Consider the following 19,388-nt stretch of genomic DNA (forward strand, 5'->3'; position numbering starts at 1 on the left):
GTCATTCTTGTTTGGTGTGGGTTCACAGTGTGCCGCATATTTGTAACAGTGTTAAAGTTGTTTATACGGCCAGCCTCAGTGTGACCTGTATGGTTGTTGACCAAGTATGCTTGCATTCACTTGTGTGTGTGAAAAGCCGTAGATAGCATGTGATTGGGCCAGTACGCAAAGGCAGTGCCTTTTAGGTTTATTGGCGCTCTGTACTTCTCCTTAAGTCCGTGTACTACTCCGTACAGTGGCGTTTTAAAAAGTCATAAACAGTACTTTTTTAAAACCAGTACCGATAATTTCCCATATTACATTTGAAAGCATTTATCGGCCGATAATATCGGAAGTCCGATATTATCGGACATCTCTAAATACAACAGAGTAAGATTGCAAAATGTACTTCTACTAATCCACAAGTAAGTTTTGCGGTACAAAGATTGTGTATGCACACGGTGCGTTTTGACTCGTGTCAAATTTGACTCCATAAATTGTCTCCAAAGGGCTTTAAAGAAACAAACAGAAGAAAGATTGAAATGAGATGCAAACAACAGACGCCCTCCACCTTCCACAGACATCTAAAGTGCTACAACAAAGCACTGCTGCTCAAATATCTACAGGCAGGGCGAGGCAGACCGCAGGGGGTCCAGTTGTGCACGCACACACACGCACTTGTCTCCTTTCCGAAACCCAACACTTATCACACACATGCACGGACACTCAACGCCAGGTAAGACAGGAAGCTGATTACTGCTTGTAAGCTGAGATCTAAGTTGGTAAAATGAGACTGATACTTGAGGTCTTTTTTCCGACAATCCGTCCCCCAAACTCACACATGAGCCAACTTCATTCACAACGACGTGTCCATACTTTGATAGAAACAACCTTAACAACCGTATTTTTCGGATTATAATATAAGTCGCTCCGGCGTATACGTCGCACCGGCCGAAAATGCATAATAAAGAAGGAAAAAAACATATATGCGTCGCACAGGAGTATAAGTCGCATTCTTGGGGGAAATTTATTTGATAAAACCAAACACCAAGAATAGACATTTGAAAGGCAATTTAAAATAAATAAAGAATAGTGAACAACAGGCTGAATAAGTGTAGGTTATATGATGCATAAATAACCAACTTAGAAAGTGCCTGTATGTTAAATAACATATTATGGTAAGAGTCATTCAAATAACTATAACATATAAAACATGCAATACGTTTATCAAACAATCTGTCACTCCTAATCGATAAATCCCATGAAATCTTCTTCCTCCATGTCGCTTCTAAACAACTCTGCCAACTTCAAAGGTATGCGCCGCTTCCTCTTGTCGTTTTCTGCTGCATATTTCACTACGTCCAGCTTGTAATCTGCAGTACATGACTTCCTTTTCGGTCCAAATTTTGTTCAGCCCTTCTCAGTTTTTATAAATTACCCCAAACGATGAAATGATCCATCTTAATAGCTACGGCAGTAGCATATAGCAGTTAGCATTCCATGACCCACAATGCACTTCTGCCATGACCCTCCCCCGCCAAATTCTTATTAGTTGACTTGTATGTGACGATTGCTGATATTTTCTTCGTCTCTTCCGCGAATGAGATAAATAATATTATTTTAAATTTTACAGTCATGTGTCAATAATTCTGCACATAAGTCGCTCCTGAGTATAAGTCGCAGCCCCGGCCAAACTATGAAAAAAACTGCGACTTATAGTCCGAAAAATACGGTACATTTCATGGCTCAGGGTCATGAAAACACTACAGGACATACTTTTACGCACAGGTGCACATCCCTGGATGTAAAAGAGGTCACTCACCAATCTGGCAGGTCTTTCCTTCCCACTCTGGAGGACAGGCACACTCAAAGCCATCCTCCAGGTCGATGCACGTTCCACCTCGGGCACATGGATTGGAGGCGCACTCATCCAGATCTGTGCAGACATCAACGTGGCATCAGATTGGGCCGACACTTTTATAGCGCATTATACAATGCCAAAGCGTCAAATCAGAAGGTTTATTCATGTGGGTGTGAGCTTGCATGCAGTTTTGGAGTATTACTTTGATTATGGGCAATTTGTGACACCGCAGATTGACAGACGTACATATGTGGGCATTCTTGGACATGTGTTGTCCCTCAACCCCGCGTGAGACTGTATAATTCTTCTTGTTCCATAATAATAGATTTTATTAGTAAAAAAAAAAAAACACTTTACGTTGAGCAAACAACCTCAAAGTGCCACATTGTAAAAAATGGTCATAGTAATTATAATAATAATAAAAAGATAATACAAATAAATAAAATATAACAACTCGAACAGCCAAATAGCTAGAACTAGTATGCATATCTATAAAAAGGCTTTTTTTAAAAGAAGGGTTTTTAAGCCTTTTTTAATAGCACCCACAGTCTGAGGTGCCCTAAGGTGGTCAGGGAGAGAGTTCCACAGACTGCGAGCAGCGGAGCAGAAAGCCCGCTCTCCCACCCGGCTTGTTGTATTTCTATAAAATAAATACTCCCGCGTTTATTTGGGCAACTGCAAAATTGGATTAGCCGTTGAACTCAGATGAGAAGACAATCAAAATTAGAATGTTTGTGTGTTTGAGTGAGCAAAAACTGTAATTGTCTTGCAGGGCAGACGGCTCCCTCGATGTTGTCCAATTTGCGTTAATCCAAAATCGCCAAATCCAGAATGTCCAGAGTTCTGCCTGTATCCTCCAATTATTTGTGGCAGCTTTAGGGGAACCTTGAACGGCTGCCAGCATATTCCAATTTGCCTCAACACCAGGACAACGCTTACTCCAACTAGCAGATGTCCTGGTATCATGATGTAGCAATCTTCCGAGACCGAAAAGGGTCCCTAGGCACACGGGACTCCTTTTCTCCAGAGAGGCTGTCGCGTGTCCAGCAGCAACTGTTCCAACAGAACAGGCAGGTTCCCCCGAATCAGAGAGCTTGTCAATTTGGTTGAGAGGCTAGTGCAGGGGTCGGGAACCTTTTTGGCTGAGAGAGCCGTGAAAGCCAAATATTTTAAAATGTATTTCCATGAGAGCCGTACAACACTTTTAACACTGAATACAACTGTCAGGTTCAAACACTGATGACATCTATTAAACAGACAAGAAGCAAGGAATTACACAGAGACTGGATTCAATTTAGCTCAATGAGCAGAAACGCGTAGACCTGTACCCTTGTGTAGTGTCGTCCCACGCTCTGACATGAGAATTCTAAGCCTCCTCTTCTATTTGGACTTTCCCTGATTATAACAAAAAAAATGTGTGCATCTCTTATTCTTTTTAATAACATTGTTATTCTGAAGCTAACCAATAATAAATAAAATACTTTTGACCATCAATGCGACTTCTTGAACAGGTACGATAGAAACGGATGGATGGATTCAAATGCATGAGAATGTTTTAGATTTTGAACGTTATTTTTAACACTGTGATGACCAGCGGAATTATTCATTACTTATCGTGTTAAGCAACGTCAGCTATGATTTATCTGAGAGCCAGACGAAATAATCAAAAGAGCCACAGGTTCCGTACCCCTGGGCTAGTGGATCAATTCCCTTGTTTAGATTTTGGAAGTTAGTGCAAAAAAAGAGCCAACAATAAAGTCAAACAAGACAGGACGACACAAACAAGAAAGCAGGGCAGACACTGAGAAGGGAGGGAGTGCGACCGCCTTTTCTATGAGCCAAGAAAAAAAATATTGGTTGTCAAGATGTATGTTTACAATCACGATACTTTTGGAGAGGGCAGTCTTTTTGAGTATGATGCCACAAACTTTACTTTAGTTTATTACTTCTTCGGTCAGTGGTCAACAAAATAAACAAACAGTTTTACATAAACACAGTTGTCCATTGATAAACTGAAAATGTTGCAGACCGAAAGGGTTTAGGCTGAAGTTGAACACCTATTGCGCCTAACACTATAAACAATGTCAAATACAAGATGAGCTTCCAAAAAATATGAAATTTCCTTTGCACAACATATTATAAATACACCTTGTACACAACATAAACACTGTTCAGTTATACACACAGTAAAGGCATGTGAAACATCCTTGTACACGTTAGTTAAACCTTTGTACCAATTATATACTATATACAAACATTTATACTTCCAATATTATTTATATCCCACATTTAGTTTTTAATTAACATTGATCATAATATTAACTACTGTGTTGATTCAAGAGTGATATATTTTTTCAAGACATTGGTCTTAAAGTGTTTTTTAAATGTGTGAATGGAACTGGAACATTTTAAGGAATCATCCAAGCTCTTCCACAGATGAATCCCCCTGACAGAAACATCAACTTTTTAAGCTCGTTCTTATGTTCGCTTTCTGAAAGTGAGCTGAACCTCTGAGGTCATAGGGATTCTCCTTAGGTTTGAACCTCTCCTGTAGACAACCAGTCAGCATGTGGTTATGAGCTTTGTACGTCACAATAGCAGTGTTGAGGACAACAAGATCGTGCTTGGCACACCTATCCTTTCAAGGTCCATCAGGTTGGATGGGAAGCATTGTTTTTGTTATTTTATCCAGGACCTCTATGAACATTGCTGCAATATTCTTAGTCTAGTCATGTAGGTGACCAAAAACCAGATGGTTACTCTGGTAGAGCTACAGCATTCCTCTGTGGAGACAGGAGAACCTTCCAGAAGGACAACAATCTCTGCAGTAATCAGGCCTGGATGGTATAGCAGCCAGACAGAAGCCACTTCTAAGTAAAGAGTTTGACAAAATGCACCTGAAACACTCTCAGGCCATGAGAAACAAAATTCTCTGGCCTGATTATACAAAGATTGAACTCTTTGGCATGAATGTTAGATCTCATATTTGGAGGAAACCAGGCACAGCTCATTCACCAGGCCGATACCTGGTGAATGAGCTGTGGGGTTGCTTTTTCAGCAGCAGGTACTGGTAGACCAGTCAGGATAAAGGGAAATATGAATGCAGTAATGTACAGAGACATATTGGATAAACACCAACACAACACATCCAACCATGATGGAGCTTGAAAGGTGCTGCAAAGAGGAATGGGCAAAGAGGAAAGGGTGAAACTGCCCAAAGATAGGTGTGCCAAGCTTGTGGCATCGTATTCAAAAAGACTTCTCCTAAAGGTGAATCATGAAAGTATTGAGCAAATACTTGTGTGATTTTTTTTTTTTAGCTTTGCAACATCTAAAAAAAAAACAAAAAAACTTCTCATATTGTTATTATGCGGTGTTATGTATAGAATTTTGAAAATGAAAATGAATGCATTCCATTTTGGAAGAGGCTTTAACATGAAATGTGGAAAATTGAAGCGCTGAGTACTTTCCGGATGCGCTGTAGATATTGCTGTGAATCTTTGGGCACCACTATATTATTAGGGGCAACAAATTGATTAAAAGTCGATGCTCAAATCAAATAGATTTTCGGTACATAAACAATACTTTTTTTTTTTTTTTTAACAACATTGGATGCCAGTTCTATGATTAACTACATTCCTTCATGAAATAGATAAACAGCTCTAGAAAATGTCTATATAACTTAAAAGGAAACGGGTGTTGTTTAGTCAAATTCATCCCAAATATTTATTAACATCAAATACCAACAAGGCAACAAGAGAAGTAGCCTATACTTCTCTTATATAAAGTAAATCAGTAGAGCAGATATGATCATCTACATCAACAAGATGATTTGTCTGAGTGGCTGGACAGGACAGATTAAAAAAAATAATTTAAAAAATTTAAAAAAAATGTAATCAATTTTTGAATTTTTTAATCGTTTTGAATCATTGCAAATTAGAATTGCAATTAATTAGACAATTTTTTTTTGAACCCCAGAAGATACAATTATATTTGTAGCTGCATTTAAAATGTATCAGTGAACTATATAAAATGTATCACAATATATCGCCATAAACATAATTTTTGTATGTTTTTTTTCCACAAATGAAGACAGACAGTTTTAAGCTCATGTTGAGATCTCAAGGACCGAGAACCAAAATAATCCGTGACCTGTGATCTGCTTACACACACACACAAACAGATTGAACAACTGCGCGCCCCCCGAGTGGCACACAATAAAAGATGTGTGTGGAGAAACTCACTGTGTGCACAGGTCGGACCCTCCCAGCCCGGCGGACACTGGCACGCGAACCCTGAGGGACCTTCATGGCATGTCCCGCCGTTTGTACAAGGACTGGAAACACAGGAGTGCTCGGCTAATGGAGGCAGCAAACACAAAAGATTAATTCGGTTCTTCCAAGCCTATTTTTAATAGTAACACTATATTAAAGATAAATTATTTTTCTTCCATTATGATGTCCATTTTAAAAGGAAAACAGCAAGTTTTGTGTAATTTTGCCCTTCAACCACAATCCTTATGTAAAGCAAGAACACGTCTGTCCCTTTTCTGTGTGTTATAAGTAGTGAAAACTTACCTGGCACAATGCAGGAAATTGGAGTCTGCCTTTTTCTCCTATACAGCACTCTAAAAAGAACACTGCCAACAACGCTTCATTTATATGCAATGACCAGCATATTAACCAAAAGCTAAAGTGACATTGTTATTGTAAGTGCTAACACAGAGGAACTACTTTTCTGCAAAAGTGACAAAGCGCCTCAGGCTGCTTCTCCGTCCACTAGCAAGAAATATGCTAGCTACTCGAGCTGTTTCTGCTGCTGTATCGCCTTTGAGTCTGTTAACGTTAATGCTACATTACACTGTATATCGTACAATTCATCTGATTAGCAAAAGGTTGTGGCACCAAGACAAGAAGTTGGTCAACTTAAAATCTGGACCGACTTGCTCGACAAAATTGCTTGGAAGACTCCGCAAGATGCTCATTTCCTCTCACTATTCTCAATTTACCAGCTCACAGAGACCATAGGTCTCTTGCCGAAAGATACAACCATCCCATTAGCCGGCATCCCAGTCAGAGTAACTGTTTTGTTATGTTCTTATTTAAAATGTTTAGCAATAGCGCTACATAATACACTTTCAAGGCTTGGACACTGCTATGATCAGTGGTAGCAAACATAGAATCACACTTCCTAAGCTGTTGTTGTTGTTGACGGAATTAGCGTTAGTTGATTTGCACTCTGTGATATCAATGTGCCAAGAAAAGAACTAATGACAATGCTGAAAATGACCAAAATACTGTAAATAGTGCGTTATAATGAATGGAGGTTTTTGAATGCTCGTTGGGGAACTTTACTAGGTGATATAGTTCATCCCGATTACGTGCATTGTTAGCCACCTCATGCTAGCAGTTTTTCGCTATTTAGAATGAATAGATAAGAAAAAAGTGTGTTATTGTCTAACATCAGGATTGTGGATGATAGCCCCCATTCTGAGAAAAGTACAGTTTTCCTTTAAAGTATTAAACACAGTATACTGGTAGTATTGAATACATAGGAGTAAAAGCAAAGACAACAATTTGAGGGACCATAAAACACTCACCGATCTCACAGGTCTTGCCTGAGTAGCCTTGTGGACACGCGCAGTAGTACTCGTCTGGTTCGGTGTTCATGCACGTGCCTTTGTTGACGCACGGCTGGTGGCGGCCGCAGTAATTCAAATCTGGAGACACATATGTCAAAAATAATTTAGATTCATATATAAGGACAAAAATGTCACACCTTCACAATATCCAGCGACAAGTTATTGCTTGACTTTTGGTGCTTCCATGTATTAAAAAGGAGGAAAACATCAAGTATGTCACTGACTATTTGCCGATTGCATGTCCTTGGTTTGTACAATCGTAACAGAAGAAGCCCCTGAAAGAACTATATATCCATCTATATATATATATATATATATATATATATATATTTAAATATATACATAAAAATATACACTATATATAAACACATAACTATATATATATATATATATATATATATATATATACATACATACATACAGTATACATATATAGTTATACATATACAGTATATATAACTATATAAATATAAATATGAATACATACATATGACTATATATACATATATAACTATATATATGTATAACTATATATATACACACACACACACACACACACACACACACACATATATATATATATAGTTATATATACACGTGAAAATATACATATATAGTTATATATACATACACACAATACATTTACATATTTATATACATACACACAAACACACGTACATATAGATACACATACATATTTACACAAACACAAATCTATACTATATATACAGTATATACACATATACACATACATATATACAAATAAATATATATATATATATATACACATTTGAAAAATATATAATATATGATACATATATTATATATGAATATATATTAAAAATGTACATATTTTTAATTAATTTAATTAGCTTCTAACCCATTTTCAATAAATGCATACATTCAGACATTTGTTTTGTATATATTTATGTGAAATATCGTGTCTTTGATGAGATGGCTACTTGTCCAGGGTGTACACCGCCTTTCGCCCGGATGCAGCTTAGATTGGCTCCAGCAACCCCAAAAGGGACAAGCGGTAGAAATGGATGGATTGATGCAGTCTATTCAATTGAATATAAGTTGAAAAGGATTTGCAAATCACTGTCTTCTGTTTTTATTTACCATTTACACAACGTGCCACCTGCACAGGTTTTGGGTTTTGTAAGATATTTTTGGAAGATACTTAATTTGAGAATTGCATGTTGAATAAAGCTTGTCTTCAGAATAAAATCCTTATTTCTATTTTATAAGGCATGCTAATTTTTACATATACAAATCTTAAATTAGGATGTCTCCAAGTAAAATTAACAAGCTGCAAGGACATCATTTAACTAGTTTTTAGTATTTTCATTCAATTTTGCCAGCTATTTTTCTGCAATGTAAGCACTTTTTGTACAGAGATGTGAAGTACTAGAAAAGTGTTACTGTGAAGCCGAAGGAGACAAGTTCTTGGAGCGAATATCAGCTTGCACCACGTCCTCGACTTTGCTAATTGGCTGCCAACATTCATCCCGCCGGTGCCAGGAGTTCCCGGGAAGCTTGTCGGCGTCTTGGTCTCGGCTGGAGAGCACCAGCTGTCACTTTGAAGGGAAGCACTGAGTGTTTCCCCCAGCACTCACGAAAGGGAGGCTTACAGTATTTACATCTACGTGTCTATCTTTTCAATTATTCATCAGCCATGGACTCGCAAAAAAAGATACTGTCATTTTTTTTTTGTGTGTGTGTGTCCCCACTCACTAAACACTTCAAGCGGTCCTTAGAAACCAGCTTGAGCCTGAAGGGCAGGTCACACTGAAGGCTGCTCGATAAATAAATGAACAGGGACGAGTCTCCGCTGGGGATCTTTAGGAGCGACTCTCATCCCCCAAAGTGCACTCAAGTGACGGGGAGGATGTGAGGGGGATCCAGTGCCCCTTCTGCTGCTCAAATCGCACCGGCAGTAAAACTATACAGCTGCTGGTTTCCAGTCCGAGAACGGGGAAAGACGTCTGAACTGATTAAAAAAAAAGTCCACTGGCACAAAACTGAGTACACCCCTCACACTTAGGCAATTATATTACAGTATATAATGTAGAAATACTGAACATGACTAAATCATCAGTAGCTGGCAACACAAGTAAGTGGCATGATCATACTTGCCAACCCTCCCGGATTTTCCCGGAGACTCACGAAATTCAGCGCCTCTCCCGAAAACCTCCCGGAAGAAATTTTCTCCGGAAAATGTCACAAAATTCAGCGGAGCTGGGGGACACGCCCCCTCCAGCTCCATGCGGACCTGAGTGGGGACAGCCTGTTTTCACGTCCGCTTCCCACTATATAAACAGCTTGCCTGCCCAATTACGTTACAACATCTATGGAACTTATTAAAAAACTGCACACACAAGGAGACGAAGCAGAAGAATACAACCATGGCGACGCCGTCTGTAATAGAGTGATTCTATGTTGTCTGTCGCAATCTCCTGGTGAATGTTGGCTATAGCGTTATGGGGTTGCTTTTTGATTGGCCAACGATTTATGTGGTGTTGGGCACCTGACGGCAAATGACTCTAGCCAGTACGCAAATGGCAGAACAAAGGTTACTCAAATAGTGAAAGGTAAGTGTTGTTGGGTTTTTTTTTTAGTAACCAGCAAGCACAGTACAGTTAGTAGAACTACTGTGTTTTTATTACTGTGTATTTGATAGGTGCCGTCTGAAATTCAACTTTTTATTTATATATGTAATATAATAAATATATATAGGTAGAATTCACTGAAAGTCAAGTATTTCATACATACATACATACATATATATATATATATATATATATATATATATATATATAGTTGTTTTTTTTTGAGAAATACTCCAGTACTCCAGTTGGTGAATTGTAGATACTCCTCCCCTCTTAACCACGGCCCACCCCAACCACGCCCCCAACAACGCCTCCGCTTCACCCCCGACCACGCCCCCCACCCCCCGAAATCGGAGGTCTCAAGGTTGGCAAGTATGGGCATGATAACTGTTAGCATGCTAACTTCTTAAGCTAATAAAGTAGTCAAACACATCAGCCATATAACTTGGTGCTTGAAGCAAGCTAACTTTTTAGTTCATTTTACAGCCATACACTTCAGGGTTATATAACATGGTATTGGACACATGCTAATTTTGCAGCCGTACACCTCACTAACACACCGGCTGCACATTGACTGCTCTAAAGTATATCCAAGTGACATTTTTATTGTACGCCCGTGAATGATCTTTGTTGATATATGGCTTCTTAAAAAGGCTTGAGAGTGCCTGCAGGATGAGAGCGTGTGCCAACTATGTTAGGCGTGGGAGGTGATGGCACCTTGAGCATACCTTTATCGCACAGCAGGCCTCCCCAGTTCCTCTCGCAGTCGCAGTGCCAGGGCACGCTGCAAGTGCCGTGGACGCATCCCGGGAACACCGTACATTCGTTGCAGAAGTCACCGTGCCAGCCGTACTTGCACCTGTGCACACATACACAAAACAACATTGTCAACAATCAAATACAAAAATAACCATACACTCTATTGTAGAGTCCACACAAAGATGCAGTTGATTGACCGAATAAAATGTTTGTATAAATATATCTTTTCACACGTATATATATATATATATATACATACACACACACACGTGTATATATATATATATATATACATACACACACACACGTGTATATATATATATATATATATATATATATATATATATATATATATATATATATCTTAATTAGATTATCCAGAAAATTGTGCTCAATACCGTGGTAATATATGTATGTATTATATACATATATTGTATGCAATATATGTATGTGTGGGGAAAAAAAATCACAAGACTTTTTCATCTCTACAGATTTGTTTCATGAGGGGTTCCCTCAATTAGGAGATTTTAAATCTCCTGATGATTGAGGGAACCTCTCATGAAACAAATCTGTAGAGACGAAGTAGTCTTGTGATTTTTTCCTACACATACATATATATACAGTATATATAAACATATATATATATATGTATATATATATACACACACACAGTGTGTGTGTATATATATATATATATATATATATATATATATATATATATATATATATATATATATATATATATATATATATACACACACACACACACACACACATGTATATATATATATATATATATATACACACGTGTATGTATGTATATATATATATATACTGTGAATGTATATACATATACACATATACGTATATATACTGTACATACACACACATACATACACACATATAAACTCATTTCACACACATATATATACACACACACATATATACCTATATACACACATCTACATATATATACACACACACACACATATATATACATATATATATATATATATATATATATATATATATAGTGTTAGTGTTATTGTATAATAACACAATAACTCCAATGCACGAGCATACAAGAGTGAAAACAAAACCAACACCGTTCTACAGATTTGTGTTAAAAAATACGAGCATGTCACTGCTTGAACACGGCCTTGTGAAAGTCAAGATGAAAAAAAACACCCACTCTGAAGCCCGCATAGGTGGACGAACACGTATGGATGCACTAACTTCTCCAGCCAAAAATACTCATAAAAAAGTTAGGGATATTTGGGGGGAATTTTAGGAAGAACCTAAAAAGCACTGTAACCCTTATAGCTAAACTTCTCTAAAATTTTCAACGCACATGCCACACTGTTTACTGTTGCAGTACTTTTTGAAAGACTTGATGTTATCTCACTAAAGGCGCCACAGCAAAATTCACAAAAAGGAATGATCCATGAACTGACCTGCTTTAATTGGTATTCAAATGTACGTATCTGTTGTAGTTCACAGTAAATTGTAAGTTCATCCAGAAAGTTCAACTTCCATTAAAAAAAAAAAAAAAAAACTTTGAAAACCGAGTCCCGCCGGTCCTACTAGCACCGATTGACGTAAAATCCCCGGTGCCATATTACCATACCTGGGTTGCCTGGTTGCCGACTATTAGCCAGACTCTTCGAACTTGGCGATCACTGAAGCAGCACTGAGAGCGGACCTAGCCAAACTACCTAAAGAAATTGACTAAGAAAAACGCTCCAACGTGAGTTGAGTCAGGCTCCACTTTTCCAAAAATTCACTGGCTTAATGCTAATGTACATTAATTCAACCAAATTATTCCCAGGCGCGGCACCGCTGCTGCTCACTGCTCCCCTCACTTCCCAGGGGGTGAACAAGGGGACGGGTCAAATGCAGAGGACAAATGTCACCACACCTAGTGTGTGTGTGACAATCATTGGCACTTTAACTTAAAAGCTTTACTATTGACATGCTACTGATTGGCATTAGCGATTTTACATGGCGATTTCAACGCCTCCAAATTTGCTAACGAAAACCTTACAATCAAAATTCTGGTTGGTAATATATTAACATTGTTAGGGCTTAAAAAAAAACAAAAAAACAAAACACTACATCTAACGTCTTGGACTTGCAACTTAAAGTGACATTTGGATAACATGATGATAATAAAACAAGATACAACAACTGGACAGCCGCTATTATAATACCAAAAACAATATTTACTAACACACAATAGTACCGAAAATTGGTACCGTCGAGTACCTGTATCGATTCCCAGACACCATATTGGTTCAAATGTGAACAGTTCCGATTCCTAGTTGGTATACAAGGTTCACTCACTATTTATATAGCATTACATTACTACTTCATCATTACGCAGCCCATTTAGTCGAGTTTGAATGACTTGTGCCCTTCGCTGTTAGATTTGTACACCCGCTGCTGCAAGAAAAACAAGGTGAAGCGTTCAAAAAGGCCTTTGCCAGAACCCGTTTCCAAAGGGTCGCTGTAATAATTCCAGGCATTTGTGAACGTGTGACAGGCAAGCCTTCTTTGAGAAGAGACAAAATACTTTCAGTTTCTAAATGTGAGAAGCTTTCTTGTTTGAAATGGATGTCAATGGATTCAATTAGAACAGGGGTCACAAACCTTTTTGAAACCAAGAGCTACTTCTTGGGTACTGATTAATGCGAAGGGCTACCAGTTTGATACAAACTTAAATAAATTGCCAGAAATAGCCAATTTGCTCAATTTACCTTTAATAAATAAATAAATACACACACATATATATATATATTATATATATATATATATATATATAAAATATATATATATATATATATAAAATGGGTATTTCTGTCTGTCATTCCGTCCATTTTTTTTCCTTTTACAGAAGGTTTTTTTTTAGAGAATAAATGATGAAAAAAAATCTTCATTGAACTGTTTAAAAGAGGAGAAAACAGGAAAAAAATGAAAATTTAATTTTGAAAGAGTTTATCTTCAATTTCGACTCTTTAAAGTTCAATATTCACCCCAAAAAAGAAGAGAAAAACGAGCTAATTTGAATCTTTTTGAAACAATTAAAACATAATTTATGGAACATCATTAGTAATTTTTCCTGGTTAAAATTAATTTTTGAATTTTGATGACATGTTTTAAATAGGTTAAAATCCAATCTGCACTTTGTTATATATAACAAATTGGACCAAGCTATATTTCTAACAAAGACAAATCATTATTTCTTCTAGATTTTCCAGAACAAAAATTTTAAAAAGGAATTCAAAAGACTGAAATAAAATTTAAATTTGATTCTAAAGATTTTCTAGATTTGGCAGAATAATTTTTGGGAATTTTAATCATAATAAGTTTGAAGAAATATTTCACAAATATTCTTCGTCAAAAAAAACAGAAGCTAACATGAAGAATAAAATTAAAATGTATTTATTGCATGGCAGCTCCCTCCATCAGTGTGTGAATGTGTGTGTGAATGGGTAAATGTGGAAGTAGTGTCAAAGCACTTTGAGTAACTTGAAGGTAGAAAAGCGCTATACAAGTACAACCCATTTATTTATTTACATTATTCTTTACAATAAAAAAATAAATTTACTTCAAAATTGATTTAAATTGTCAGGAAAGAAGAGGAAAGAATTTAAAAGGTAAAAAAGGATGTGTTTAAAAATCATAAAACCATTTTTAAGGTTCTATTTTTCCTCTAAAATTGTCTTTCTGAAAGTTATAAGAAGCATAGTAAAAAAATAAATGAATTTATTTAAACAAATGAAGACCAAGTCATTAAAATATTTTCTTGGATTTTCAAATTCTATTTGAGTTTTGTCTCTCTTAGAATTAAAAATGTCGAGCAAAGTGAGACCAGCCTGCCAGTAAATAAATACAATTTAACAAATAGAGGCAGCTCACTGGTAAGTGCTGCTATTTGAGCTATTTTTAGAACAGGCCAGCGGGCTACTCATCTGGTCCTTATGGGCTACCTGGTGCCCGCGAGCACCACGTTGGTGACCCCTGAATTAGACACTGCTGACATTCCAATGCTGAATTCTGATAAAATGGGTCATTTGTCTACATTAAAAAACTTCCTTTGCGGTCTCCATAACATGTAATGGTGGTTCTTTGGTCAAAATGTTGCATTGATTCTGATTTTCAGACCGTTTACGCCGATTTCTGACTGTCTCTTCAGGAAGCGCCATTGGGTGGGTGGTCTTTTTAACATATCACCACTAGAACGGTGTCTTCTTTCTCCGTCAGCCATGTTGTAAATGTTTGCCCTTTCTCCTGACAGATATAAGTTGGAACTATACGCTACTTTGTATTACAAATGGCAACAGCGGAGGATGCACGTGCACGTACGAGCCCGTCTGCGCCATGACATAAAAATAGAGAAAAAGAAGGAATTTGTTGGCTACACCTGGATTAAAATGGCGCAAAGGTCTTCGGGTAACCCGCAACCATATATGGAGATATCCGCTGACGCAACTAATGCAAAATACTCACTCAATAAAGTCCTACAGTCTTAACGCTTCCATGGTTTCAAGTTTTCTGTAGTTGTGGGGATCCTGAATTCACAAAAACAAGTACCAATAAGTAAGTAAAGTTGGTTTTGCATAATAAGACCCCTGTAAAAGGGGAATAGTTATTTCGATATATACGGTAAGTACGAGGTGGCTAACAATTAAGCTAATTTTATCCCCCATAAAGCTCTTAAACATTTTCAAAATCGCCAACAATACTCGATTTACATGTTGTGACCTGAAAATTTACCTAGTATCAGTGATATTGTTATTATTAGCGCTAAACCTGAAGAACTACTTTTAGCGGTGCCATGATCACAAAGGGGCTAATTAGCTTATGCAGCTATTGACATATTGCGCCTCTGAGTTGATGAAAGTTCATTCTAAGTTATAAATCAAGCCTCTCTCCTGGATAGTAGAGGGTTGTGGCCATTATTCGAAAAGTTGGTCTACTTAGACATTCAACTTAGAAAGACACGGAAAGATGTTTGTTTGTGGAAGCTTCCCCTGCCGCCCCCTTCAAAACGGGAAGATATTAACATCCCACCAGTCATTGATTGTTTTATTATGTTCGTTGTTTGTATTTCTTGTTTAGCACTTAGCAATAATGCTACTTGCTGGATATGCTTATCACTCCGCTTCTAAAACTTAGAACTCATCTTCTTTATCTTCAGGCTCAAAAATATAAAGTTGCGGATCATTGTTTGTCCTGAAGTAGTCTGATATATCTGCCATGGTTAGTAGTAGTTGTTGTTGAAGGAAATGTGATGCGTCTGTGAAATGAATACGCCTCTGGATGCTTTAAATGACAAAAATACATAAATATATTATTGTGAATGTGCCGGTGGCTACATTACATATATACTTACAGCGTGTATATTATGTAAAACCTAGATGGAAGCTTTTTTTTGTAGAGGGCTTTAATGGCAGAATAGAGCTAGAGCTAGTTCCATTACCTCAATTGTTAGCTGACTTTTGCTCAATTGGTTGTGGTGGCCATTATTCGAGAAGTTGGTCAATTTAGACATTCAACTTAGACCCGGAGATGGCTAGAAAGACAAGAAAACACGCTCGTTTGTGGAACAGGAAGCTATCAACATCCCACCAGACATTGGTTGTTTTAATATGTTCGTTGTTTGTATTTCTTGTTTAGCACTTCGCAATAATGCTACTTGCTGGATATGCTTATCACTCCGCTTTTAAAACTTGTAACTCATCTTCTTTATATTCAGGCTCAAAAATATAAAGTTGTGGATCATCATTTGTCCTAAAGTAATCTCGAATGAAGTCTGCCATGCTTAGTTGTAGTTGTTGTTGTTGTTGTTGAAGGAAATAGCGAACGTTGTGATGCATCTGTGAAATTAATACGCCTCTTTATGCACAAAACGACAAAAATGGGTAAACATGTTATTGTGACTGTGCCTGTGGCTACATTACATATATACTTACAGCGTGTTTATACTGTAAAACCTAGATGGAGGCATTTTTTATTTTTTTTTAGAGGGCTTTAATGGCGGAATAGAGCGAGTTCCATTACCTCAATTGTTAGCTGATTTTTGCTCAATTGGTTGTGGTGGCCATTATTCGAGAAGTTGGTCAATTTAGACATTCAACTTAGACCCGGAGATCAATCAATCAATCAATCAATGTTTACTTATATAGCCCTAAATCACTAGTGTCTCAAAGGGCTGCACAAACCACTACGACATCCTCGGTAGGCCCACATAAAGGCAAGGAAAACTCACACCCAGTGGGACGTCGGTGACAATGATGACTATGAGAACCTTGGAGAGGAGGAAAGCAATGGATGTCGAGCGGGTCTAACATGATACTGTGAAAGTTCAATCCATAGTGGATCCAACACAGTCGAAAGAGTCCAGTCCAAAGCGGATCCAACACAGCAGCGAGAGTCACGTTCACAGCGGAGCCAGCAGGAAAACATCCCAAGCGGAGGCGGATCAGCAGCGCAGAGATGTCCCCAGCCGAGCAGTACATGGCCACCGGATCGGACCGGACCACCTCCACAAGGGAGAGTGGGACATAGGAGAAAAAGAAAAGAAACGGCAGATCAACTGGTCTAAAAAGGGAGTCTATTTAAAGGCTAGAGTATACAAATGAGTTTTAAGGTGAGACTTAAATGCTTCTACTGAGGTGGCATCTCAAACTTTTACCGGGAGGGCATTCCAGAGTACTGGAGCCCGAAATGAAAACGCTCTATAGCCCACAGACTTTTTTTGGGCTTTGGGAATCACTAATAAGCCGGAGTCCTTTGAACGCAGATTTCTTGCCGGGACATATGGTACAATACAATTGGCAAGATAGGATGGAGCTAGACCGTGTAGTATTTCGTACGTAAGTAGTAAAACCTTAAAGTCACATCTTAAGTGCACAGGAAGCCAGTGCAGGTGAGCCAGTACAGGCGTAATGTGATCAAACTTTCTTGTTCTTGTCAAAAGTCTAGCAGCCGCATTTTGTACCTACTGTAATCTTTTAATGCTAGACATGGGGAGACCCGAAAATAATACGTTACAGTAATCGAGACGAGACGTAACAAACGCATGGATAATGATCTCAGCGTCTTTAGTGGACAGAATGGAGCGAATTTTAGCGATATTAGGGAGATGAAAGAAGGCCGTTTTAGTAACGCTTTTAATGTGTGACTCAAAGGAGAGAGTTTGGTCGAAAATAACACCCAGATTCTTTACCGAGTCACCTTGTTTAATTGTTTGGTTGTCAAATGTTAGAGTTGTATTATTAAATAGAGGTCGGTGTCTAGCAGGACCGATAATCAGCATTTCCGTTTTTTTGGCGTTGAGTTGCAAAAAGTTAGCGGACATCCATTGTTTAATTTCATTAAGACACGCCTCCTGCTGACTACAATCCGGCGTGTTGGTCAGCTTTAGGGGCATGTAGAGTTGGGTGTCATCAGCATAACAGTGAAAGCTAACACCGTATTTGCGTATGATGTCACCTAGCGGCAGCATGTAGATGCTGAAGAGTGCAGGGCCAAGGACCGAATCCTGGGGAACTCCACACGTTACCTTAACGTAGTCCGAGGTCACATTGCTATGGGAGACGCACTGCATCCTATCAGTAAGATAAGAGTTAAACCAAGACAGGGCTAAGTCTGACATATCAATTCGTGTTTTGATACGTTCTAATAAAATATTATGATCGACGGTATCGAAAGCAGCGCTAAGATCGAGGAGCAGCAACATAGATGACGCATCAGAATCCATCGTTAGCAATAGATCATTAGTCATTTTTGCGAGGGCTGTCTCCGTGGAGTGATTTGCCCTGAAACCGGATTGAAAGGTTTCACATAGATTGTTAGACGCTAAGTGTTCATTTAACTGCTCCGCAACAATTTTTTCGAGGATTTTTGAAATAAAGGGAGGGTGAGACACCGGTCGGTAGTTTACCATGAGGTCAGGATCGAGGTTAGGTCTTTTAAGAAGAGGATGAATAACCGCTTTTTTGAATGCTAGGGGAACAGTGCCCGAGGAAAGTGATAAGTTTATAATATTTAGCACTGATGGACCTAATAATACAAAGAGCTCCTTGATCAGTTTCCCAGGAAGTGGGTCAATTCCTCTAATGTTATTTCCTCAAAACAAGACAAACTATTTTGGAGGGCTGTATCCGCCGTATATTCAACCGTGTCAGTGTTGATGGAACCCAGTTGTAGCAGGGACGCATTGTATTTAATGTCCTTTCTAATGACTTCAATTTTCTTACTAAAGAATTGCATAAAGTCATCAGCTGAGTGGGTGGAGCTACTGGAAGGAGTCCCTTGTTGGGTTAGTGATGCTACCGTACTAAACAAAAATTTAGGATCGTTTTTATTACGGTGGATGAGATTTGAGTAATATTTAGCTTTAGCTAAGGTAAGCATGCGTTTATAAGTTATTAAACCATCACTCCATGCTTGATGGTGCACCTCAAGTTTAGTCGTGCGCCATTTGCGTTCCAGCTTTCTACATAATAATTTCTGAGCTCTAGTTTCTTCT

General features: G+C 38.0%; 1 protein-coding gene across 2 annotated transcripts in view; it reads right to left on the reverse strand.

The window, feature by feature from the left end:
- Positions 1-19,388, reverse strand: part of jag2b (jagged canonical Notch ligand 2b) — a 188,770-nt gene that overhangs the window by 53,108 nt on the left and 116,274 nt on the right. For both annotated transcript variants that reach the window (XM_061886391.1, XM_061886390.1), the window contains exons 6-9: positions 10,822-10,952; positions 7,440-7,559; positions 6,085-6,198; positions 1,802-1,915 (exon numbers count right to left, since the gene is read on the reverse strand). In XM_061886391.1, coding sequence (XP_061742375.1) covers positions 1,802-1,915; positions 6,085-6,198; positions 7,440-7,559; positions 10,822-10,952 — 479 coding nt within the window. The remainder of the gene's footprint in view (positions 1-1,801; positions 1,916-6,084; positions 6,199-7,439; positions 7,560-10,821; positions 10,953-19,388) is intronic.

Source organism: Nerophis ophidion, linkage group LG24 (assembly GCF_033978795.1).
Source record: "Nerophis ophidion isolate RoL-2023_Sa linkage group LG24, RoL_Noph_v1.0, whole genome shotgun sequence".
Taxonomy (NCBI): Eukaryota; Metazoa; Chordata; class Actinopteri; order Syngnathiformes; family Syngnathidae; genus Nerophis; species Nerophis ophidion.